The sequence below is a fragment of the Saccostrea cucullata genome, unplaced genomic scaffold, assembly GCF_032062105.1.
Source record: "Saccostrea cucullata isolate Sc308-1 unplaced genomic scaffold, CSIRO_AGI_Scuc_v1 ctg1574, whole genome shotgun sequence".
Classification (NCBI taxonomy): domain Eukaryota; kingdom Metazoa; phylum Mollusca; class Bivalvia; order Ostreida; family Ostreidae; genus Saccostrea; species Saccostrea cuccullata.
In genome coordinates this window covers 57,501-84,568 of record NW_026938887.1, presented here as the reverse complement: position 1 = coordinate 84,568, position 27,068 = coordinate 57,501, and the positions used below count along the sequence as shown (strand labels likewise).

Genomic DNA, 27,068 nt, shown 5'->3' with positions numbered 1-27,068 from the left:
TCTGCTGAATATAAATTATAGATTAGAATTAAAAAATTACTTCTCCAAAATAACGTATACATTTTATGTTATATTCCTTTTCCAAATGTGACGAAATAGTATGATGATATATGAATATAGCTAGGAATTAACCAATTTACCATGTTTAACGAATTTATTTACGGTTTAAAGTGTTGTTAAAGAATTGGTAAGAATAGGGAACAAACACACCAAACATTATGAAATCACAGTTGTCAATTTAAACTGGATGTTTCTAAAACAGGAACTTCATCTGCTCCCTGTATTTGTGGCGCAATAATGAGGACGAAGCAAAAATAACTTGTCTGAAAAGCTATTCAGCATTAAGAAAGCTTAATAAGAGAATATTGAATGTTTTGTGGTTTGAGATCGAATGATTTCACAAATGGTACAAGGTATTTTTTTTATGTTTTACGAGTGCAAAGCATAAATTAAATTACTTTTTAAAATCCTATTCATTACATTTTCTTTATTTTTTCCCCGTAATGTCTGTCTGTTCAAGTGCAGAGTCAGTCATAGTTGAGCAGTTGAGACACCAAAGCGTGGCATTTGTAGGATTGAAAACATCGTTAACATGATTTTCTATAACAATTCAGTATCTTATTTTTGCAATGCTCTATGTGAAGGGAAGAACAATCAAGAGTTTGCCCCAACTTCTGATATTCTCTCCCACTGTGACAGAATAATGTACAGGAGTTAAAAATCATGCAAATATCAACCCTCGCCATATGTACCATCGGGAGCATCAGTGTTTCACAAACACATCTTGTTTCGTATTCTTTAATGTCAGCGTATTGTTCATATACATAAAAGTTATATTTTTTATTCATTTTCTAATTTTAATTAATATCCCAATTGAAAGAACATACTATTTTCTCATATAAGAAAGTTAAATCAACCGCAAGTGTTTAGTTTGTTATATTTACATTTCCAATGTCTTTGTCTGAAATAAAAAAAAAATAAACATACGAGTTGATTTCATTATTATAAAAAATGCAAATGATTCCAGAATGATACTAGCAATAAAGGTACACAAATCGAAATACCTACAAAACGTTTTATGCAAAAAAAGCTACATAACTGTATCGGCAAATACAAACAACAATTATAGATAAGGCAAAACATAGAAGAATTAAAGACAGAATAAAGGATTCTGTGTACAATTTGACTATATATAATTTGCATAATGCGCTTACTTACTAAATTTATATATAAAGGGGGGAGGGTGTTCTAAAAGTCTTGATGAGACATCAAAGAGAACCTCTGATACATTTTTTTAATATTAATTACAATCAAATGAGGAATTTATTCTAAAAAGCAGTGTTTACAAAAAAATGTTATTTTCCATTCCTTATCCTTCTTGTGAGTTTGACTGCAGATTCTCTACTTCTGTCTACTTCTACTTCTTTTATTTTAAAATTAAAAATTATATCCAATATTTAAATCGATTACCTATTAAATATGTTAAGTAAGTTTATGGTTAAAAAAAATCGACGATTAGGGACACGCAAGTGAGTTAAGGCTAAATATGGGTTTTTCTATGCAAATGAGCTAATAAAAATGCATAAATTGTATATTTTATATACAGAGAAAGTTCAAATTGATTTTCTTATACATTCTTTGTACCCATAGTATATCATTGCAAGTGCACATTATGACTTCATATTATGACGTCATAGTTCTCTCCCATTCAAGGTAATAAAACACATCAATAAAACAACGTCGGCGCAAGGGCATATCCTATTTAATTTAAAATAAATAAAGTATAATATTAAAGAGAATATTCTTAAAATTAATAAAATTGCTGCACAAATCCTATCCTCTTCTTCAATCGATAAAAATTTTACTAAACTTACAGTGGACTGTACTTTTGTACCCTGTTTTAACTTAGAACTGTACGAATAGTAACTAAACAACTGCGGTGTCGACATTTGTGCAGCAATATCTTAAATCTTTGGTATATTCTGCTTTTCTTTATGCCTTGCTTCTGTAAAACAAAGTAAGGTATGCCCTTGCGCCGAAGCGATTTTGTTGATGTTTCTTATAAACTTGTATAGTAAAGGTCGATGACGTCATAATATGACGTCATAATGTGTACTGGTAATCGCTTATCGTTGGTACTAAGAATGTATTAGAAAACAAGTTTTAACATTTTCTTTGCGGTATGTAGAGCAATTATAGGTCTTAATTAATTATTTTGCATAGAAACCTCCATACGTAGCCTTAACTCACTTGCGCATACACATGTATGTCTATCACCCACAAAACAATTTCTCTTTATTCATATGTCCATCTGCATTAATTTGGTAAAATGTTTGGGTTTGTGAGAAATCTCTGGTCGTTTTAAAGTAAACAAAATTGGCTCGATAAATCTAGAATTTTATATCTGTTCTTCATGTATTACGCAACGACTGACATTACCCGCTGTTACTTTAATTTTCTTTTTCTTTATCTGAGATACAGCTGTTGAAACATAGCAGCATATTTCAAAGTTAAATTTTGGTTCTAAATTGTAATCCTATGAGAAAAATCGTATAGGTTAAAGATGTTGCATTAAAATGTATGTTATTAACTCTTGTGATTGTAATTTTAACATAATAACTTAATATCATTTGTTAAAGATAATTCGTTGAAAAATCGTTACGTTTTTCATGGTTGACCAGATTCTGATATTTACTTTTAAAGCGTTAGAAGCAGCAGAAGAAGCAATATCAATTCTCTTGCGAAAATTCTGATTGCTCCATTTTTTGTTATTTTTGTTAAAGGACACACAGCAAAGCTATCGACAGATAGGTTAGACCATTGCGTTGGATCATTTCCAGCTGATCTTTTTTGAATATGATCGTCAGGTGGTAATTTCAAAAGGACATGTGTGTTGCTTTGTCCTGGACATGGTATTGAAAGAAAGTCTACGTTGAAACAAATCCGTATTTCCCATAAAAATTCCTAAAATAAAAAAAAGTTCATTTTGAAATATAGTTTGCTGTGAAAAACAGTTAAGAAATCTTGATAATCTTAGTCCTTTTACAAACTGAAAATAGTAGCCATTTTTATGAAGCAACTTATCTAATGAGTAACTTGGTTTAATGTAAAATTAGACAGGAATATAAAGTTTGCCATACATAAAACATGTTAGCTTCACTACCCATTATTAAACTATTCTAAAGAAAGACAATGCAATACAGTAATATTTCAAGAAAAAAAACACTTTCGATACATCATCTTTTGCAAGAAAAGAGTTTTTCATTAGACATTAACATTTAGCATTTAATTCTCCATTGAAATTGGTGTAACGGATTTTGATTGTATAAATAACTGCTTCTTTGTATTGATGAAATGAATATAATATCTTTGTTTACATTTTTAAAGAAGTGGTGCATTGTTCATGATTCTGCTTTGTATTAAATATTTGTAATTTGTTGTAATATTTTTTACCTAATTTTTCATAATTTGAATGGCACCCGCGTAGCGCAGTAGTATTATCAGTTCTAGATTCGCGGAGAAAAGAGCTCATTCTTACATTCGGGGATTCGAATCCACTTCGAGACCAGTCATTCCGATGACACTGTATAAATCGAGGTCCCGTGTCGCAGTAGGCGCTGGCATGAAAAAGAACCCTCCCTGCTCAATGGCCATGAATGCCGAATATTGATTAAAAATTTCCAGCCCTCAACTGGCAATTTGAGATGTGTTCATATTAGTGAAATATTCTCGAGAGGCATATCAAACAGCAAACAATCTAACAAATGATTCAATTTTAAATGAACATAATTTGTGCTTTGTGTTTTTATTTTCCCATACTTTCATAGCAAGAATCTCGTACACCTTTTACCTAGATTGAGTCGATAAAATAGGTTGTGCAAGGGTATAGGGTAATATCATTATCATTTATATACGTAAGAAAACAAGCATGATTTTGAAGAAGCAAGTTTAGATAAGTCCCTTTGAAGATAAGACGTTTTGTTACGATTGATACAATTTATTGATTTTTCATAAGCTGTTGTGGAAAGTGTAAATTTTCTTTTCTTTTATTAAAAAAAATGATGTATCTGGTATGAAAGCCTTCTATATGTCGAAGAAGACGTTTCTTAAAACATAAGACAGAACATCAAAAAGAATAATAATAAAAAGCTTTCCCGATGTATTAGATCTTCAAGATTATATATTTTTTCTTTTATAATGATCGTAAAACCATTTTATTGAAGACTCTTGTTGAACCCATAATGGTTCTTTTCTTTAAATTTAAGCTGCACAAATTATAGATACGTTTTAAACAACATAAGAACCTTTTTTCTATATTTGAAACATATAATTTATGTTATATTTCGAAACAATTTTCTGAAAATTGTGTTTAAAATTGCTTAAATTATCTTGCTCTCCTTAAAAAACGATGAATGTATGTCACTGATAAAACATCTAGAATATTTACGTATGTTAAATTCATTCAAAATCAGAATAAGAAAGATGACTGGCAAAAGAATTGAACCAGTACCATCAGGATAGACCTCGAATAGTTATTGAAATTCTCATTTTTTTTCTTATTTTTAAAAAAATTGGAATAAAAGAATACAATACCAAATGTGGTGCAATTTACCTTAAATAAAGCAATCTTTGGCTTTTCTATTCCGGCTTTTGCCATGATGCAGTTGGAAAATCCCTGAAATAATGTAGAAAGTTAACATTTATTTACTTTAGACATTTATTTAAAGGATCGTATAATGTGGAAAAAATCGGTATAGTACGTATTCTTTCTTCACGTACAGTTTTACTACTATTGATACTTTTTAAGATCGATTACTGTTCGTTATCCTCATCATTTTAATAGTTAAAGATAATGTTATATTGTAATATTGATCCATTGTGGATATCACTTTAAAGAAGGACAAATATATTTTTTCCCTTTTAGTGTATAAAATTAATTTTAATGAAATATTCTTGGAATTCCTTTGAACAAGAATTCGAATGTTTTATTCTACCGCAATCAAAGATTCAAGTGCATTTAAGTTTAAGTAATTGAACTTGTGATTGTTCATATGTTAATAATGTAATTCTGAATGGCTGGTGCTTGGACTTTCTCTTTATGCAGTGAAATATATGGAGATACCGAACAGTATTCAAGCACAAAAGTCCAATGAACAATACAGTTCTTTTATTTCAAATTTATTTACCCCATCTTGACAATGAACGCACGGCGGGTGTAACCGGGCGGCGGGGGATGCTCAGTCCTCCATGACAAATGTATTTCATATGTGAAGACTTTCCTATTTTGTACAATTTTTGGTACTGGCTAAAGTGTCCATACCTTTTGAACGGTAGTTACTAGCATATCGCTTTTACGATTTGCAAGTACATTCCTTGGGTTTGAATTATTTTGACCTATTTGACCTTGGAGTTGACGAAAAACAAGAGAAAATATCTATTTTTGCTATGGCTTTGGTGCTTTGGTTTTCATGTTATTTTTGACATGAATATTCTTTGTGTATCCATATTTTCCATCTCTTGACTCGAATTCGAGAACCATCACAATAAGATGCCATATGGAATATCAATGTTTTATAAACTTTTTTAAAGTACAAATCAGTGATTTGAATTGTCCTATTTAGCAAACATATATGTATGAAACATTTTAATAAATACGAAAATCACTTGCATAAACATGTATATCTTATAACTGATTCGATACGCAAGGACATGCTCTAAGTATGCACACTTTCTAAAACATGGTACATTTTTGTCAAACAGGTTGATGAAACAAGAATATCAGCAGTCTCGTTTAAAATTATTATTTCGTAAATTCTTTGGACGGAAAAATGATTTGTCAGCAAATACTATTTATTATTTAAATTTATACAAACTTTTTTTTCACAAAAAGTAAATGGGACTGGTCTGCAAGCGAAGACTATTTTATCCCTCTCCCCACAATTTATCATTGAATCAAATTCTGATTGACGTTTTTCATTCTTAATGTTAGAGCATTTTTTACACATTCAGTTGACGACGGATGTTCCGAGATTTTCCGATCATGACAATTAGTACACGGTGGGTGAGACCGATCGGAAGGGGATGCCCATTCCTTCATGGAATCTGATCCCACCTTTGATGTTTGGAGGTTCAAGTTGCTCTTCACGTAAATTCTATTTTTTATTGACTTTCGAGTTTGTGTAATCTTTGTTTTCTCTTTTTTCCCCCAAATTTTTACTGTCTAATATCAACTTTATAAGACGTTGTCGAAAAAGATAAAATGTAGTATTGAAGGGTTGCATGCATACAACCTGAACTTACCTGAACTGTCATTCCATTTGTTCCTGGATTACAATCCCCATTAATAGCACTAAAAATAAGGTACACAATTTAAATATGACTCATTAAATAAAATACCGGCAGCATAAGTTCACTTTTGTTTATTTGTCGAATTTAGAAGTCAAAACAATTCTCTGCGCATATAGTGCATTAACGAAATTAATTTATCTTGGCAAAAAAGTATTTCATTGTATATGAGCTCTTCTTTGCATACTGGATGGTTCTTTTTACAGTCTTATTTCATATAGATCTATATTCGTTCGGTCTATTGAGTCATGACAGCTTCTATAGCAAAGCAAGTGAACATTTTTTTTTTCAAAGAAAAAGAGTAACAACAAAAAGTCAACTGAAAACCTAGCAGTCTCAAGTGAAAAACAGATCATGCACTTACTATGCACCACTATTGTCACTGACTTGTTTTCAAATATTAAGGATAATTTTTAATTGTATTTTTAGTACGAAAGCTAATCTAATTAGACTAAAACTACTCAGTAAGGACGTCAACTTATATATATTTTTAATGAAAAGTTTATCAGACTAATGTCTTAAGCAGCATATATATAGAAACAGAAAAAAATCCACAGTGCCCAGTAGTTTACAGGTAAAACTTTTTAAAAAGAAACACGTAAAATCTTTAGATAGCTTAAGCGCTTTCATTTTAAATTTAATAGTAAGTACAATTTTTACAACAATTATGTTAAACTTATAACTTGTAAACAAGGGGCTTTAATTTGTGCCAGTTTGAGTCAGGTATTTTAATTTTTCCTAATTTTTGCCAAACTAAATATTAGACCGAAAAGTAAATTTTAAGTTTGCGTAGACATTGGTTGAAAGACGTTTTCAATCAAAACATCTTTGGTGAAATAGGGAAAACTTTTTGAAAAAAAAATTAAAAATCTTCAGCTGTAAAATATGCACACCATCAAAAACAATTAATCCATTTGTCTTTTTTTTTTTTTTTTTTTTTTACATTTTTTTAGAAAAAAAGGTGTTTTTAGTTTATTGGAAGCAAAATTCCACAGTCAATATTAAATGAGTATTTCTTTTCTTTTCCGGGGTTTACTTTTCGGACAAGTCGACAGTTCATTGACCTAAGAGACACCATTTTCTACATCTTCTCATTTTGATTTTAATAAAAATCAATTTTCAATTGAGTGTAGAAATCACACAAGTAGGTTATTAGAGAAATTGACGGGATTATGATAATTCAAAACTTATTTAATATCTGAAGATTTAAGAAGATATATAATCTTCACCATAATCATAATGAATGGAATATTTAACAAACGTAGAAAGCTGCTATGCGTGGTGTCTGGTAAAGAGAGAATTCATTTGACTAGCGCATTTTTATTCTTCCTTCAAAATATCTTTTTGTTTCTAAAATGAAGTCCTATAAATGTTTTGATCGTGTTTTTTCGATAATTTCAAGCAGGCATAACAGAAAAAAATACGCATTGGATAAAGATCCAGTTTAAAACATATTAATCCGTGTTATTGTTGCAGATAACAGTAAGTGTCCTGAAGTATATTGATATGTTCGGAATATATCACAAGATCGTACGTGTTTGTTAACACGAATCGGATGTTTAAATCGTGTGTACAAGGTTTATTTAAAATTGGAAAAAGTCGAAATAATAAACGTCCAAATTTAGAAAACGGGAGGGCAAACAATAAACATGCACATCCGATTAAATAACCCCGCACTCCAACCGCGGGGTCGTATTTACAAATCATATCACCTGATTGCATGTGCAGTGTTTGATATTTTTTTTTTTCAAAATGGATTAGTACGTCTGAAATATAATAAGATTAATCGCTTTACTGACAACAGATGGGCACGTGGATTACAAAATTCATTTTTTTTACATAGTTGTCAGTTCTATATTTATATAATAGTGTTGCATTATGCATGTACTATGCCTAAATAGTAGGCAGGGTTTGACACATGGTGCACGAGCCGGAGGCGAGTGCACTATGTGTCAAACCCTGCCTACTATTTAGGCATAGTACATGCATAATGCAACACTATTGTTATTATTATGCTGATTGTTGTAATTATTTATGCGGCAATCTATTTGACTTTTTCCTGAAAATATCGGTGCTTAAACAGCGCACCTGCAAGAACTAATTCAAAATATTCATGCTAAAATTGTTTGCATGCTTAGTTATTTTGGTTACTAGTATTTTCTCTAAATAAGTCGGGATTTTCCGTCCAAAAGCAACACATCTTTATTTTCTGTTTTGTTCATAAGCCTTATTTGTTTGCAGACGTCGATTCTCATTGATAATTTTCTTTTACATCCTTCAATCAAGCGTCATATAAAAAAGCGTTTTAATGACCCTATAAAATCAGTTCATCTAACGATCTGTATGTAATTAGTTTGAAAGTTTGTTGTACACATTAATCTAAAGTTCCTTAGAATAATATAACTGTTTTCAAATATTTGTCTATTTTCTCCTTCTTGTGTCAATTGTATAAATTAAGTTTATATATCTAATAAAATTAATCCTATTAGTGATCGTCTCTATGGCGTAGTCGATAAGGCATCGGACTGACAATCTCATGGTCGTGAGTTCGATCCCCGGCATGTGCATGGAAGAATTTTATTCAGTAAATAAAACCGTGCACTATTTCGGCATAGTATGCTTACGCTTTATAAATCCTTAGACCACTATGCGAGAATAGTAGGGTATGGGTTATATAGAGACAAACTGACAGGAAGCATAATAATCAATTATCTTTACAATGAAACATTTTACTATATATATTCAACCTATATTAATTTTTATAGTAGAATTGCTGGTAAGGTTGGGGATGAAGGTTACGTAAATTTTGAAAACATTTGACCATACATAAAAATTTTGTGTGGTTGTGTTAGTGATATAGCTCTCAGACTGGCTTCAGAAGTTTACATTAAGAAAATATGAGGGTTTTTTAATCTGACAAGTTGGCAAAAAGTGTCCATGTCTTGAAATTTACATTGACCTTACAACAACAAAAAATGACTAAGAAGGGGGTTGGGCGACAGCAGCATAGACAGGAAAATTTACTGTAACAAAAATACAATATATACTCAGAAAAAACAGGGGGCAGCATTGTATCCATTAAGGATTTTCTAAAGCGAACGCATATAGAGTACGGTGCTAACTCCGAGATTTTTATAGCCAGACGAAATAGAAATGTAGAATAAGTTTTTATCTATAAATACAATCTAATGGACTTGTGCGTTTGAACATGACAAGGAGTCTCACAAGGAGTCATTGCAATGGAGAAAAGCTACTTGAATTGAATCTGGGGTCATGTTGCGAAAATAGAACCTGTTCAACCCTGCAAAACGACCTGTTTCCACTTCCAAGAAAGTCTATTAACTTTTAAATTGATCAGGTACAGATAATCTTTTAATTATTCGAAGATTTGAACGGGATACTTCGATAAAAATTTGATTTAACGGGGTCCTTGGTAGATCGATCGAAAAAATGGTTTGCTATAGCATTCAAACGTCCTAACTACTTCTACAAAATTGAGGTCGCCCACGTGGCGCATAGGTGAGAGCGTCTCCTATAGAGTCGCGAAGTATGGAGTCAATCCTTACGTCGCGGGTTCGAATCCCAATGTGGGACGTGTAGACCGGTTTTCGGATGAGACCGAGGTCCCATGTCGCAGTAGGTACTGTCATGAAAAAGATCCCTCCCTGCTCAGTGGTCCTGAGTGACGAGTATAGGACAAAATTTGCAGCTCTCCACAGGCAAGTGGTGGCGTCTCCATATGAGTGATAAATTCTCGAGAGGGACCTTATAAAATAGAATATAATATAGAATCTATCAGTCTACAAAATTGACCCGAAGGTAGATGAACATCATTTCCTCTGTCAGTTTTCTATTCAAACTAAAAATCAAGATCATTTTTAGAATCAATCTTTTTTAAATGTTGGAAAAAATATGTAAATGAATAAAAATGTAAACTTTTTTGATTATTATATCGCTAAATTATACACTGTAACATGTTTTTACCCAAAATTTAGGAGAGAAGGAATACTAAAGTATTTTCATTTAGTACCCTTTTGATTTTTAATATAACATTTTTTTATCATATACAATTATAATTTTTTTCTCAACAAAATTGACTGTTACCTTTAATTTAGATTTACAGATACATGTATTACCGATATTTATGTTCGAAAAAGTATTCACTAAAAGGAAAAAACAAGTGAATTTAATTTACTAGTGAACATCGAAAATCGTTTGTCGTGAATAATAAGCTCTCACTTTACTGGTTAAGAAAGTGAGTTGTAGAGCTAGGGTCGTATTGATACTTAGATACCGGCCTAATGAAGAACGTCTTGACTTTACCCGAATATACCCGATAGACAGGACGTATTTCATAGCGGTCTGGATTTCTTTCTTTAATAGTGTTCTTAAAAATTTCCAATGCAACATGTAACTAAGTTTGTAAATATATAGAGTTTAGTAGTTTAGAAGTAGTGCTAGTTGTTTTTGTTTCTCTTTTTCCTTTGCTCTTATGACTTTTTAATTTTTTTCTGTGTGTGTCCCTTCCTCAGGACACAGACAATTTTTATTGTCGTGTCGTTGTTCTTTTTTATTGCTTTATATATATATACCTACTTTTATTCATGAGAAATTGAACTTAAGTTTGACTTGGGTAGGACCGTACTTGATTTCTTTTATATTACGGTTTACGACATATTTCAGCTGTACACTAGACTAAGTGTACTTTTTAAGCATACTTTAAAGGGACCCTAAAGCAGAAACCTAGAAAACTTTATGTTATGAACCCAAATTCCTTGCGTTACCCCTCAAATAAAATATTTCCTTTGAAGGTAACCTAAATATCCTAAATTGCTATCTATGTTGAAAATTTTTAAATCATAAATACTTGTAAATGTACGGTGGTATATTTAGGACATGCAATTATTTTTATTTTAAATACCAGAAAAAAATTATCTTGTGAAAACGACATAATTATCTTGTGAAAACGAGATAATATCTTGTGAAAACGAGATATTATCTTGTGAAAACGAGATATTATCTTGTGAAAACGACTTATTATCTTGTGAAAACGAGATAATATCTTGTGAAAACGAGATATTATCTTGTGAAAATGAGATATTATCTTGTGAAAACGACTTATTATCTTGTGAAAACGAGATAATATCTTGTGAAAACGAGATATTATCTTGTGAAAACGACTTATTATCTTGTGAAAACGAGATAATATATTGTGAAAACGAGATATTATCTTGTGAAAACGAGATAATATCTTGTGAAAACGAGATAATTATCTTGTGAAAACGACATATTATCTTGTGAAAACGACTTATTATCTTGTGAAAACGACATATTATCTTGTGAAAACGACATATTATCTTGTGAAAACGACTTATTATCTTGTGAAAACGAGATAATATATTGTGAAAACGAGATATTATCTTGTGAAAACGAGATAATATCTTGTGAAAACGAGATAATTATCTTGTGAAAACGACATATTATCTTGTGAAAACGACTTATTATCTTGTGAAAACGACATATTATCTTGTGAAAACGAGATATTATCTTGTGAAAACGACATATTATCTTGTGAAAACGACATATTATCTTGTGAAAACGACATATTATCTTGTGAAAACGACATAAGATAATAAGTCTTTTTCACAAGATAATATGTCGTTTTCACAAGATATTATCTCGTTTTCACAAGATATTATCTCGTTTTCACAAGATATTATTTCGTTTTCACAAGATATTATGTTGTTTTCACAAGATAATATCTCGTTTTCACAAGATAATATCTCGTTTTCACAAGATAATTATCTCGTTTTCACAAGATATTATCTCGTTTTCACAAGATAATAAGTCGTTTTCACAAGTTAATATCTCGTTTTCACAAGATAATTATCTCGTTTTCACAAGATATTATCTCGTTTTCACAAGATAATATCTCGTTTTCACAAGATATTATCTCGTTTTCACAAGATAATAAGTCGTTTTCACAAGATAATATCTCGTTTTCACAAGATATTATCTCGTTTTCACAAGATAATTATGTCGTTTTCACAAGATAATTTTTTTCTGGTATTTAAAAAAATAATAATTGCGTGTCCTAAATATACCACCGTATAAATGACATCTTTTTCACATACAAATCTCATACATAAAAAATGAAAAATCTATTCAGAAGTTTGAATAAATATTAACTTAAATTGAAAGTTTTTTTTCTTTTTAAAGGATATAGTAGCATTTTTGATTGAAATGAAATCTCCATTTGCTTATTATGTAATGAGACAAACTGACCGGAGGCATAATTCATAAAAGCATGAATACTGTATTTTTATGTATACGAATGAAAAATATATTTAAACAGTTTAAAGAAAAATAAACGACCAAAGAATTTGCAGGCGAATACATTTTTATTCATTGATAGAATGTTTTGAAATTTCTCTTCATTTCATACAATACTTCTATTCAGCTTCAATATACATGTATTCATTTGAGGTCAACTTGAATGCTAAAAGCTATTCGTTTGTACACAGAATTATAAATCGTGATTAATAAGACACCAGTTTGTAGATCAAAACTTTGATCATGGATTCAATTGCCGGTAATAACCTATTACGGCCTATGTGTAAATACTGTGTAGCGCAGATCAATTTCAAACTTTTACTTTTATACATATATTAAATTTTCAATTTTAGTATCATTTACGAATTCTGTACAACAGACGGTTGACGTGGAATATATACGCACTGATCACTTAATTTTTATGTGCTACATGTTCCATACAAAATCGAACAATCTAATGATCCACATATATAGAATATCAACTGTCTTCCTGCCGTTTTCTTTTATGAAATGAAGAGCGTGCAATTTTTAGCTGCATATATTTCTGAATTGCTTTGTACTTGCAAAGACTGGTTTTAAATTTTTGTGGAAAATATTACTTTATAAATTAGTTAAATTATCAGTTGTAGTAATTAATGAATTATTTCTTCATTTTTTAAAATTTGTTTCACTTACAACTTTGCTTTTATAAAAAAAAAGGTATAACTTTACAGTTCAAAGTAAAGATCACGTAGGTGACATAAATAAGGAAGTACAATTAACATGTAATGAATAATTAAAGTTATATTAGTGATTAATTTCATACGTTTTGGTTAGTATTATCTCATTCAGAAACTATAGGTCGAACGTAGAATGTAATACATGTAACTTATCCACTTAAAGTTTATATTTTTCCTTTTCATTTTAAAATTAAATGCTTACTTTGTTATACTCGTACCGTACATGTTATACAGGTGTAAGGTCTGTCCAAAGTATTCATCAATAGTATATCCAGTCTTTTTCCCGTGTCTTTCCCATTCATGTTTCCTACAAGTTAAATGATTGTCAATGAAAATACTAAATATGCAGATCTTTGAAAATATTTCTTTTAAAAATCGTCAGCGATCATGAGGTTTTTCTGAATGAAAGAGCAAAGTATAAAAACAGTTAAAGATGTTAATATATTTATATATACTATTCATGTACTTTTCGGTAAAAATAATCAGAACCAGTGTCGAATGGAACAAACTATCAGTTTGACTCTCTCTCTCTCTCTCTCTCTCTCTCTCTCTCTCTCTCTCTCTCTCTCTCTCTCTCTCTCTGGCTCTCTCTCTCTCTCTCTGAGAGTGAGAGGTTTTGTGCAAGTGTGCAAACGTTTTCCTCAGAATTGTCAAAAACGATTGAATAATATACCACTAGTATTTAATGTTGCTGGTGTAAGTAAGTAGAGTTGACACAATTTTATGTATGCAGTTTTATTACAGAAACAAAACAAAACAATTTAATAAAAATATTTTAATGCAAAAAAATTATTTTAAAATAAATACATTTATTGTCACGAAAGAAAAGGGTAGAGTTCGACAGAATTCAAATATTTACAAAGAACATATGTACACTATGCAGTATACATGCAGTTTACGTTATAACATCTGGGAATAGTGGCACAGGCACCATTTTTGCAACCTATAATCTGTTTGCAAAAGGATATTTACCAAAATACACGGTCGTCGCCTAGGAGATTTGGAAAATTTTCTGTAAGAGGTAACATCTTGTTTGCCCCTATCTGCAACGAAAATTGTAATTGAACTTTTTGTGGCATTAAACAAAGCTGAGAAGAATTCTAAAATATGCAATGTTTTCAATATCATACATCAAGTTCCACGCCTATCTGCATCATTCTGCCAGATGGTCTTTCAAATAACGTATCTCATTCAACGGTTTCAGACACAAATGATTTCTTTATACCTGAGTGAATCGTTGCTGAGCTCCTTTTCTGTGACACATAAATTGATCAAAAACGTTGAAAAACACAATATCACGCAAAAAAAAATAAAGTTCCTATTAGTAGTATTAATACGAGGGGTGATCAAAAAGTTCGAGAACTATATATATCTATATCCACATTTCAAATCAAACAAAATAATCGTACACACATCCCCATGCACAAGTTCTATAAAGTGCAAATGCTGAATCAAGTTTTGGGTTTTGCTTGGGACGTCACAATGTGAAAATGACGTCACTATGTAGGTCATATGTGACGAAAAATTATTGTGTCGGTCGTACTCGTTTGACAACAAACGACTGTACTATTTATTGTATATCTTATAAGTCCCTTTGCAGTATACGTAGCACATAATAATTTGTACACAGTTTATTAAGACTGATGACTTCCTATCAATTCAATCAATGATTGGGTTGATTGTTGAAGTGCAATAAGGCAAATGGTTAAAAATGATACTTGTAATGTTGCCCAGTGAAAGCAAGTCTGATTAGAGATGTGTTTTTAATAAAGTTATTTGCTATCAAAGACCTCAAATTTACACTTTGAAAAATAGTTGAATATTTGAACAACAATATAATTATTGAATACCTAATATATCGTTTACTTTAGAATTTAAACATATTAGATATGATAAAAAAGGAAGCACCCATCTCAATCCTCCTTAAATAAACGTCTCTCCCGAGACAGGAGGACGAGACAGGAGATTTGGATTTTGATGGTCGCCATGCTTATTTTTAGAATGACTATTCTTATCCACCTATTCTGTTACCGAGATTTGACCATATCTGACAAATTATCTGTTCTTGTTATAAAAATTAAGTAACATGGAAATAAATATAAAACTTGTATTAAATATTTCAGCTTTAGTGACAGAACGCAACGGAGGGGGTCACGTGACCGCCTATATCACGTGGTTCGCGCAAGAGCAGAACGGTGTTTGAGGTGCATTAAAATTGGAAAGGACTAAAAATATAAAAACACTTAAACCAAATATTGTTTCTTTTATGGATGTTCTTCAATTAGTTCCCGAACTTTTTGATCACCCTTCGTAATTATGTTTTGATTGCTGATTGATTGATTGTCTGTTTGTTTATTGTTTAACGCCGAGTCGGCAAAAATTTAAGGCATGTTTCGGTGGATATCATTTTAAGTAATAGGTTTATTAAAGGTTTTAGTTTCCCTGTCGGTCCCCAGTGAACCCACTCTTTTCGAAATCCAAAGAAATCATCTTTTACGTACCAAGGTCATTTCTTTAATTGATCTTTTACGTACCAAGGAGGTTGTAATCCTTGACACCGGGCAAAATGTATTGTCCAGTCCGAGGGACTCAATTTTGTTTATGTAACTGTTAAAAATATTGTATAAACTTACAAAAATAATAAATTTATCTATGTACGTGCATTTTTCATTTTGTTTTCATTATTTTATTTCAAATTTAACATCAAAAATCCATTTCTTTTAGATAACTTATTCTAAAATGTTAATATAACTAGAACAAAGCTCGTTGCAATGCAACGAGTAGGTCTTCCGTCCTGTTTGACCGGAAGTAACAGTTATTTTAAAAGAGAGAGAGAGAGAGAGAAGTGGCCTCTCTAATGATTTAAATCTTCCAGATCTATGTTGAAAATTGCAAAAGTAAGTCATTTTTGCTACTTCCTGTTTGACCGGAAGTGACGTCGACGGATGACAAATTAAGTTTTATGCTTCCAGTGACAAATATTTCCCCAAAACAGGTCAAAAACGGCAAATTATGCAGTTTCAAACTACTTCCGGTTTGGCCGGAAGTGACGTCACAGGGCATATTTTGATGACATCAGTACATTTTACCAGAGATTTTCAACAACTTTGCTTCTTTGGTGTATAACAAATTCTCAATACTTTGTGAGATATCTGGAAAAAACTTTTGGCCCCTCTAGATCCCTAAATTTAGGAGTCAGCCCTTTTTCCGAGATACTATTTGAAAGATCTTCTAACTCTGCACAAATTATGTTCCATATATTTTAACAAAATATTTTTAGTTTAGAAGATAAAAAGCAAAATATGAGTAATTTTTGGCTCTTTTGAGCGTTCTAATTTTTGACCCCTATAAAGCGCCATTTCGAATAGAGAAATCGAAAAGCAAAAACCGATGTGCAAAACACCAATCCTTCTATTATATAAATCAGTAGAATTTCTGGTCTAGTTTTAGCCGTCTCAGTGCCTTTGTCTGTAAACGAAAGCCTATAAATTCTCGTTTACAGGGAAATAACTCAAAACCGGAAGTGACTTTTTGTAATTTTAGACAGCATTCTGATAGTGTTGTAACTTCTAGTAACTCAGAAAATTTGAGCAAAATCAATTGAGAAATGAGTGAGATATGAGGCTTCAAAGTCTAGGAAGTAGAAGAAAAACAGGAATGATAATCATTACTAACAGAATCAGTAGAAGGTCTTCCGGTGGAAACAGAAGACCTTAATATTAATATTTGTAATCTTTTTTTACATTTCATGGTCTACTTCGTGTTAGTGTAAAATCGGAACATTCTAAATCAAGTGATTTATAGTTATCAGGCAGTCGCAGGAACAGGATATGCATTCTGGCTGAGACTCCTGATTCAATAAGTTTTTAATATGTGTAAACTTTGAATGACCAATAGGTATTCCTGAAATAAGTACAGCTGTACATCGGCTTAACGTTTCATACCGAGGTCAGATGATTTGCAAATGTTTTTTCAATAGCATTACATTACAAATGTGCTTACATCACAAAAATCCAAATAACAAAAAAATTAACGAAATATTTCAAATCGATGTTAGGAATTTTGAATAAAGTAATTTCATGTTGAAGTGCAGTTTTTGTATCACTGCAGCTGTCAGCTTCAGTGTTTCCAGGGATGCCGAAATGACTGGGAAACCGTTTCACTTTGTTGCAAGAAATGATAATAGTGAATTAATATATATTATCTTAAATGTAAGGTTTGTCAAAGATCTTATTTTGTATAGATTGTAAGCAAGAGAGTGAGTCCGAAAATGTTGTAAATATTTTTTCTCCCAAAGATTTGAAATATTTAAATCCAAGTTGTATTGCTTTTGCTCCAGTGATAAAAATCGTTGCTTCATTTAGAAGCCGTGTAGAGAAAACACTGATTTCACTCTATACAGGTATCCTTTTAACCATTTGTTAATATATCGACTGCTGAACCATAAGAATATTTTATTTCGGATTTTTTTTTGTCTTTTTTGATTGATTTATGAAATTCCATGGCGATAATTTGGATAATTTCTTAGGCTTTATTGCATCCAAACGTAAGGTAAATCAGAATCTCTTATACGCTTTTAGATCTTAGACGAAGGAGTTTTACACATAATTTGATTTTCTTATACAAGTCGTCGTAATGCGGATGAAAACGACAATTATAATCAGGATAATCAACATTCACGAAATTTTTTTAGGGTTTGTTTAAATTTCCAAGGTGAGAAGGGTTCGTTTACCCCAAAATATAAACTGTCTACAGGAGAAGTTCGAAAAGCTCTAACTTAGAGTTTGCACAACAGTATTAATTTCTGCTATATATTCTTACCAAAAATGCGCAAGTTTGAGTAGGTGTAATTAATTCAAAACAAACTTCTCAGAAGTTTACTTTTGAAATCTTGTAAAACAATGCTTTCTAAAGATTTTAATACCAAAAAATACATCCAGCAAGGCACGCAAGTTTGTTTCGGTCGAAGTCGAGCAGGTGTTTGAAAATCTAGTCCGGGGCCTAATCACTCCCCGCTCTTGACAGTAAATAGAAAATCAGCACGCTCTAAATTTTAATAGATCTGGTCAATACAGGAAGATTACATGTTCTTTTTCATCTCATAAAAAAAATTCAGCTCCAATCTCGTATCAAAATGCCCGAAATCGGAAGGGAACATTCCGGAATTATTTTGCGTCAGCCAAGATTTGACGCGAACCCAAGTGAAATACTGTTATGACACCTAAACACAGTCTAAGGCCTTGATGATATATATGCATGAAGAGGTTTTACGAATGAAGTTCTTTCAGAGCCGAAAACAATACAGTCATAATTCATCTTCGTTCTTAATAAAGAGCAATATAGTTTTAAAAGAGTATTTTTATCTGCTCCCAATTACTTAAATAACATCTACAGTCTTGCACATTTTTATGCTTCCGTAATCGAAGATTCAGGGGTATATAGTTTTTGTCGTGTCTGTCTGTCTGTCTGTCTGATTGTCTGCAAAAACTTTAACCTTGCTTGTACTTTTTGATATACTGGAGCTATGACTTACATATTTCACACGTGTATTCCGTGTGAAAAGAACCCCGTGGGGATCCGGGGTAGAATAGGTCCTCAGAAACCCCTTCCTTGTCGTCAAAGGCGACTAAATGTTGTGGTCCTTCGGATGAGACCGTATAAACCGAAGCCCCGTGTCACAACAGGTGTTGCACGATAAAGATCCCTCCCTGCTCAAAACCCGTAAGTGCCGAGCACAGGCGTAAATTTGCAGCCCTTTACCGGCAATGGTGACGTCTCCATATCAGTGAAATATTCTGGAGAGGGACATTAAACAGTATAAAATCAATCAATCCGTGTGAAAAGACATTTCTTAGAGTACCACTAAAATTGTCCTTTTGATCTTCACCTTGGAGTTTGACAAACTTTTACACAAAAATTCCAAACTTTTACTTTGGCCATCACTTTGGAACAGTAGGCATTAGGACTTCCATGCTTCACATATGTATTTTCTGTTACAAGACTGTCCATTGAACACCAGCGACTTTAACCTTTTGACCTTGACCTGGGATATTATTGCAATTAAAAAAATATAACCTTGGCTACAATTTTTGAACGGTACCAGTTAGGGCTTTCGTACTTCATATATGGAATCCATGAAAGAAGGCCTTCATTGGAATCCAAGAACTTTGACCCTTTGACCTTGACCTACTTTTTAATAACAAAATTTGACCATAACGTTTAAAGGATTAAGACTAGGACTTCATACTTGGTAACGTTACGGAGAACATTAGGTTCAGTATCTCGTTTGCTAGTCAACAAAAGATGTTCAAAATCTTGCTTATCATTAGAATTCATTTGCCTTATATAGGAATGGTAAACATTAAAAATTGGTTTGAAAATTCAGTTGAAACTGTGCCCATGCCCCTTTAAAACATACTTATGAGTTTCATATTTACATGTTGTGCAAAATTAAAAGTGTAAAAATCATTCTATCTCGGGGTAAAGAGTGGCACGAGAATGTGAGGAATTAAAATTTATATGAAATATAAAGTATTTTTTAATTTATTTATTTAAAGGAACAGCATGACAATAAATGATTATATCAGGCTCATTGGAAGACTGACAGAATAAAAATATACTACATGTATAGTAAACTATACGATATATATGATATTCCACTTCTTTTTTTCTTTGTGATAACTCTTTGAAAGTTAGTGGAGTTGGTTTCCTGATAGTTCTACCGGAATGTAAATTAGGCAGGTCGATAGGTAAGGAGCGAAGGACTCCTAATATGCATGCAAAGCTCGTGCAGGAGCCTTTATTTATGACGTCAGTGGGCGAGGACTATTGGAAATTTGCATGGTCGGGAGTCCTCGTGTCATTTAAATATTTGTCTACATTTTAAAAATCTAAATCTACAATTAAATTTCACAATGAAATGGAAATACATGTATAATTAAGGAGTCACTGTCTAGTTAGTATAGTATGACAGGGACATCAACGTAGATAAATATCCTAATTACTATGGTAAACTAAAGTCTACTGTAGTAAATCATTTTTCTCATAGAAAATCAGTTAATAGTTTTTAGGGGGTGGGGATCTACTCTTTTGATCCATCTGTCACCAATCCTCTTTCTAAATTTTATTTCAGTCTTGTCAATTTAGATTTTTTCTTTATAAAATTTTCCTTTATAAGTTTTTTGGCATCTATTCCTTACAGTAAACTGTAAATCAATCTGTAGCTCTTATCACCCCTTTAAAAGCTGAAGATCCAAAAATCCTTTATTTACATGTATTTTTCCTTACACTCCTATTTCAGGAAGGGAACATTTCTGATTATACCTAAAGCATTTAGATAAAAGGAAACTAAAATTTAAAAAAAACTTAAAGCATTACAAATCTTATAATAGAAAGCCGTTATTTCTTTAAGAAATTTTGAAATTATAAAGAAAATCAACATCAAACGATCATTCGAACCAAAACAAATATGGAGCATAGCCAACAGAGATTCTTTAACATCAGAGGTTGGATCAGGAGCCATGAAGAAGAGAACATCCTCTTTCGAATGGTAACCCCGCCGTTTGGCTCTTTGTCATACATCGGAAAATCAGAAGATCTATAGACGATTCATTTTTCTTTAAATAATGACCTCTCAAATGGTTAAAGAAGTAAATCAGCAATAGATTTAATGATATTTTATATTTATTCTCAAGGTCATGATATCGAACATAAAACGTTTGAAATGATGATATTAAACGAGGTTGTATCCTTATTTCTTCAACAATATTAAATTCCTTGTGAATTGGTTTTAAAATACAATTCGTACGTAGAGAATGCTCATGCATTATAAATCAACAAGGTGAATAATCCCCATACGCAGGCCATAAGGGTATATTGTTAAATAAATAAGAAACGTTGACGATAGAAAAGTCTAAGTCATGATTTGATGAGATGTTTTTTCCCTATCATGCGTCTGTATAACATACTTTTACAAAACTAAATATTTTAGAATGTCTATACGCATTCTTATAAATACCTCGTCAATATTGAAGGCAGGCCCGTTGTTGTTGCAATCAGTATATTTTCCAAGTTCCCTGCAATTGGACATTAAAAAAAATATATATTGAAGATGAATTCGCGTCAAACTTCATCTCACCTTACATATGATATAAATGAACTACTATTTCCATTCAAATTGGAACATAAATAAAATATGCAATATCATTTTTGAAGCTTTATAAAATGTTGTAAGGGGAGAAAATCTTAAACATACGACTTTTTGGGACAACCCTCGTATGTATTGTTTCAATATAAAATGCAAACTAGGAATCTTTCATTCAGAATGAAAACCTATTGGTTAAGAAATTCGTACTATGACCAATCGGTATGAAGGAATTTCACATAGTTTTGACACCATACGTCCCCTTTTAAAATTACACCAGACTATTATTAACATATATGAACCTGTCAGGTACATGCATTTTATCAATTTACATTTAAATTTACACCCCCCCCCCTATGTCGTCTAACCATGCATTCATAGCAACTACGTCAGTGCATATTTCTGGAATACGCTTGCTCGGCTTCATGGTCGGGCATTCTAGGAAAAACTTCACGGTCAAGTCACAGCAGTCTGAAATTTTATCGTCCCAAAAAAAAAAAATTCCTGAAAAAAAACCACTCTAAACTAAAAAAAAAAAACGTGTTTGGGGGGGGGGACCACCTAAACAAATAGATCTGGGCTTGTCCAGGAAAATCTCGCAACTAATTCAGTATCCGAGTGTTTGTGCGATTTATTCAAGTTCAGAAATCCAATCTGCTTTACGACTACAGGATTTTCCTGGCCTGTTTTGACTTTGACATTTCATCCTGGACTCCATGCCTCTAAACCGGAAGTGAACTCCGGAGTCAATATTTGACGTAATTGAAGGTAAAAAACAAAAAAAAAAATAGCATGTAAAACTTCATGTACAATATTATATTACCATTTGTGATCAATGAAAATAAATATTATTTAAAAACAAAATAATGCCTTATCAGGTCGGCAAGTGTAGCTGTTTGGCTCTTTGTTGACTTGGCTATTCACTGATTTAAATTTGGTGCTATGTAAAAACTGTATTATCTGTCCCTGTACAAATTGTCATAAAACTAAGAAAAAGAATTGATTAATTTTTCTTAAAGTTCTCTTAAATATATATTTGAAATAACTGAATCAAATTACGTTGAACGATTATTTATTTTATTTTATTTGAACAAGCTTTTGAAGACATCAAATAATAATGCGAAATTCTCTTCCTGTTTAGTGGCATGGAGTCCAGGATGAGCTGTCAGTGTGGAAAAAAGGCTATGCACAGCCCGTAGTCGTCAAGCAGAATGGATTTTTCAATTTGAATAAATAACAATCAGGCTCCAGATACTGAATTAGTCGGGAAATCTTTCTGGCCAAGCCTTTTTGTTAAGGTGGGTCCCCCAAAAATACGTTGCCATCCTGGTGTTGACATTTTTTAGTGAAGGTTTGGAATATTTTTCCTGGATTTTTTTTTGACGATAAAAACTTCATATTCCTGTAGTCTAGCATTCTAGGAAAACTATAGTGCTTTTGATAGACTGCATGATAACAATTTCTTAGAGTAGAACTGGTCTTTTCTGTTTGATTCTAAAGTTTTTTTATTTATTGTGAAACGTACATTTTAAAGTTAAAAATGCAACAAAAACTTAGGTCATATAATGCCAAGCTTCTAGACATCTAACGTACAAGTTATACCGCGTTCCTGGATAATAGTGTCAACTTCATGTAAAATATCTTTTTCTCCTTTCAAAGCTTTTTTGCAAGACACGAAAAGCGACTGATACGAAGGCCGTTCAAAAATTACGCGGACTGTGGTATTATTTACTCTTACAGACGTCATATAATTATGAAATTTCACAAAAATATGTATCTTAAAGATTCCAATAAATTTTGGGCAAAATTTCTGTATATTAAAAAAATTCTACTAAAATTATCGGTATGTTGATATCGCTGATGGAGAGGTTCGGAGCACGACAAAAAATCTGAAGCAAAAGCAGGCGAAATCCAAACTTTAACTTACTAATTTTCTATAATTCGCGATATTTTTCGACCATTTTTTTTCAAATGTATCTTAAATTGTTCTATTATCATGCACTTAGATTTCTTACGTGATATTTGAAGTACTAACAGAAATATAGTGATTTTTCTCTGAAGCGATTCCCATGAAAACGACTGTGCAAATGACGTCTCCTGAATTGACGGCGCACCGCACTTTTGTTAAATTATCTGTCATGCTTGAGATATCGCCAACATAGATCCAAAATATGCATAATAAAATATGTAGTAAACTAGGGTATTCGTGGCAATCGTCCACAAAAAGCAAATTGAAATTTAAGACCGTTAGACCTCTGTAAAAAGGCTATACGGGAGGACGGGAAGAAGATTATCGACAAAAACTTTATCCGGAATGTAAAGAACGTGATAGAGAGTCACCAATATCACATAATATCTCAAAAATACCTGCAATTTTTGGTTTAAAAAAAAAAAGAATATTTTTTTACTTGTTTAATAGATTTTAAGCTTGATAAGAAATGGTGTTTGGATGTAGGGTAGATAAGGTAACTCAAACTGTACGGGTACTCTCGGGAAAATGTTGAGAAAATGAAAGCTCAATAACATATTTTTTTTATAGTGCCTGTGACGTCGAAGATTTTGCTACTCCGTGATTTAGTGATATGTCCTCAAAAATCACTCAAAATTGATACCAATTTACAACATTTTGATATAAAATTTTGAATACCATACAAGTAAAGATTCTTTTTTATTATGTGTGACATTTTGCCCGATCATGTCGTCAAATATTTTTTCTGTGCAACAAGTCCGCGTAATTTTTGAACGGCCCTCATACAATACAGTTCAACAGTAATATAATTTTATCTCTATAAATTACTCTTCAAGAAAAAGTAAAAACTCTAGCTACGAGACTCCAACATTTCTTAACAATAAATAATACAGCAAAATAAATCAATTGATCACGAATCTTCCTTTCTATGTTTAAAAATGACTACGACGCTAGCTCACCTATCTTTTTTAAAGATAAACTTGTCTTTGGACTTATATTCACTTCCTATGAAAAGGGATCGGGATTGAAGTTTACAGAAGGGAGCGTGAAGTCTGAAAATTGCAGTAAATACAGAAAAAAGGTTGATGGAAAGGAGTCTTTTTTGAGGATTGTTAGAAACACGTTTAGCTCATGAAAAAGCATCACAATGCTATGAAAATATATCGGTATCAGTATTCCACAATGAACCGTAAAGACTGACAATTGCAGTAAAGACAGATTGAAATTTCTTTTGTATAATTGTTGGAAACTCGTACATGTATTCATCAAATGATAAATCATTATTTCTGTTCATTTCGATCAAATTTATATAGGGCTACGGAACCAATATTTGCACTTATATCTATTCAATTAAAGTAGACGGGACGTTCCTTAATAATAGATAAATTTTTCTATGGGTTTGTCATTGAAGTATTGCTACTTAAACTTGTTTATTCGCAAAAAATTGAGGTACCTTACCAGGCATTTCTGCAAGATACCAGGGGTAGTTTTTCTTATATAATCCTTTGGGGGAGAAAAATAATTTTCCAATTTCAAATGTTTAAGTGTTTGGATTTTTTTTTTTTTTTAAAGTTTAGAAACTGGTTTAGAAATCAGAATGTTATTAAAATTTTAAATATTTTTCATACATTACAAAGATATACAAAACAGATTTTAAGGGACATCACGTCTGACCTTAATATTGTATGTTTCTTCCCAGGCAACCAAACTCGGAAATCGAACAAAAGTATGTATTTTCTTACCAGAGTCCATGTATTGTTAATCTCCTGTATCCTCCAGTATTGAGTGATTGTTTTATCTCGTTTTTACAGTTAGACCGCTGCTGAAAGTGAACAACTAATTATCTCATAATATAATTCACATTCAACTTCAACGGCATAAAGTGACATCTTAATATGAGTGAAAACATGTTGAGCGGGACGTTAAACAATATACAAATAATAAATCAGTCATTTGCTGAGTATGTCATTGTATCGACCATAGAACTTAAGAAATGATGTTTTATACGAGACTGCTGATATTCCTGCTTCACCAACTTGTTTGGCAATAACCCATCCCATTTAAAAATTGTTCATACGTAGAACTTGCTCTTGTTAATCGAATCAACTGAGAGATATCAACCCCAAACATAGGTGATGAAAGCATATTGCTGCATAAGTAAGGAAAGTTGACGGTTGAAAAGTTAATGTCATCTCGTTTATCTTGAGCTTTGTTTGGTACATTACTTTTAACGGTCTTTCAAGTTAAAATATCTAAATATGAAACAGATGTGTCAGACTCTGTGGTGTCTTTTATTTCAAGCTCACTGGAATATATCGGATCGACATAGGATTGGAAATAACCATTGTTAATTATCAAATATTTACATCAATTGTATTTTTTCTCCTTTATTTCTTAAGAAAACCAATTGCGTTAATCACTGCATGAACTAAATTAGGCATATTGCCCGTATAGATTTTTGATCAGTGGCTGTTCCTTCACTGAAACGTATAAATACGTTCGCATCATTAATACAATAATCATTTTTTTTATTCCTTCTTTAAATGATTATTTAAACAGATATAAATAAAAACAATAAAATGTTTCTCTTTGTTTGTTATTACTGGAATTAACGGAGGCAGCTATTGCAGAAAAAAATTTCATAATCTTTTTTACTAATTTACAAATTTCTGCGATAGCTCCTTCCGTAAGTCCAGTAATAACAGACAAAGAAATTATTTTATTGTTAAACATGTCGCTATATTGGAATGGCGAGTTGAAAGCCACAGCGATATTAAAGATCATCAAAAAGATTTTACCAATGCGCATGAATCAATGTAAGATGCATACTAACCTGTCCATCAACTAGACACATATTTTTTAGGCAAAGGGTTCTCGGCCACTGAAATACTAGCATTGAGTTGCAGAGAATTACTAATTCAGTTATATTTCTGGAAAGGAAAAAAAGATAAAATCTTAATTCAAAATCTCTGAAGTATTTGATTGTTTTCAAATTTTCTTTATCAAATTTTAACTTCATGAATGTTCATCCATCTGTATTTTGATATTGTTCCGTTTTTTTTTAGATGAAGAGTATGTAAAATATAACATATACATGTATAAGCAGTGCAAAGAAATATTTCTGACACGATAAATATCTTTTCAAACTTCAAATTTTAAATAATATATTTATATTAATTTTATAAAAACATAAATAAATAAAACTCGTTTTTCTTTATGACGATATTGTGTAAGGCTTTTAAACACATATGCCAGATATTCTGGAAAACATTTCTGCATGGTTTATGGGGACATATCTTTTGATGCCCAGCTGAACCATCTACATGCATGCAATTCTATCATTCAAGTTCTCGGGATTCATTGAAAATTCCATATTACTGTTGAAGTACTTTTTCCCGCGTGGTATTAATTTCCGCTATGTACGCGGTCACATATTTTCCGCAAAAATTTATCCAAGCGTACTTAATATAAATGCAAGGCATATAGTTACAGTCTGAGAAATCCGCGTAATTTTCAACCCGCGGATTAAACGGAAACTGAGATTCCGCGGAATTATGAC

The 27,068-nt window shown here is 31.7% G+C and overlaps 1 protein-coding gene across 3 annotated transcripts in view; it reads right to left on the bottom strand.

Annotated features, from left to right (window-relative positions):
• Window positions 1–1,528: 1,528 nt before the first annotated feature.
• LOC134251658 (ribonuclease T2-like) overlaps window positions 1,529–27,068 on the bottom strand; it is a 37,950-nt gene continuing 12,410 nt past the window's right edge. For 2 of the 3 annotated variants that reach the window (XM_062734059.1, XM_062734061.1), the window contains exons 3-10: window positions 26,343–26,439; window positions 25,252–25,331; window positions 21,415–21,472; window positions 14,370–14,440; window positions 13,600–13,704; window positions 6,301–6,349; window positions 4,613–4,675; window positions 1,529–2,964 (exon numbers count right to left, since the gene is read on the bottom strand). In XM_062734059.1, the coding sequence (XP_062590043.1) occupies window positions 2,698–2,964; window positions 4,613–4,675; window positions 6,301–6,349; window positions 13,600–13,704; window positions 14,370–14,440; window positions 21,415–21,472; window positions 25,252–25,331; window positions 26,343–26,439 (790 nt within the window). In that variant the 3' untranslated portion in view covers window positions 1,529–2,697. The remainder of the gene's footprint in view (window positions 2,965–4,612; window positions 4,676–6,300; window positions 6,350–13,599; window positions 13,705–14,369; window positions 14,441–21,414; window positions 21,473–25,251; window positions 25,332–26,342; window positions 26,440–27,068) is intronic. The other variant, XM_062734062.1, reaches the window with a different exon arrangement.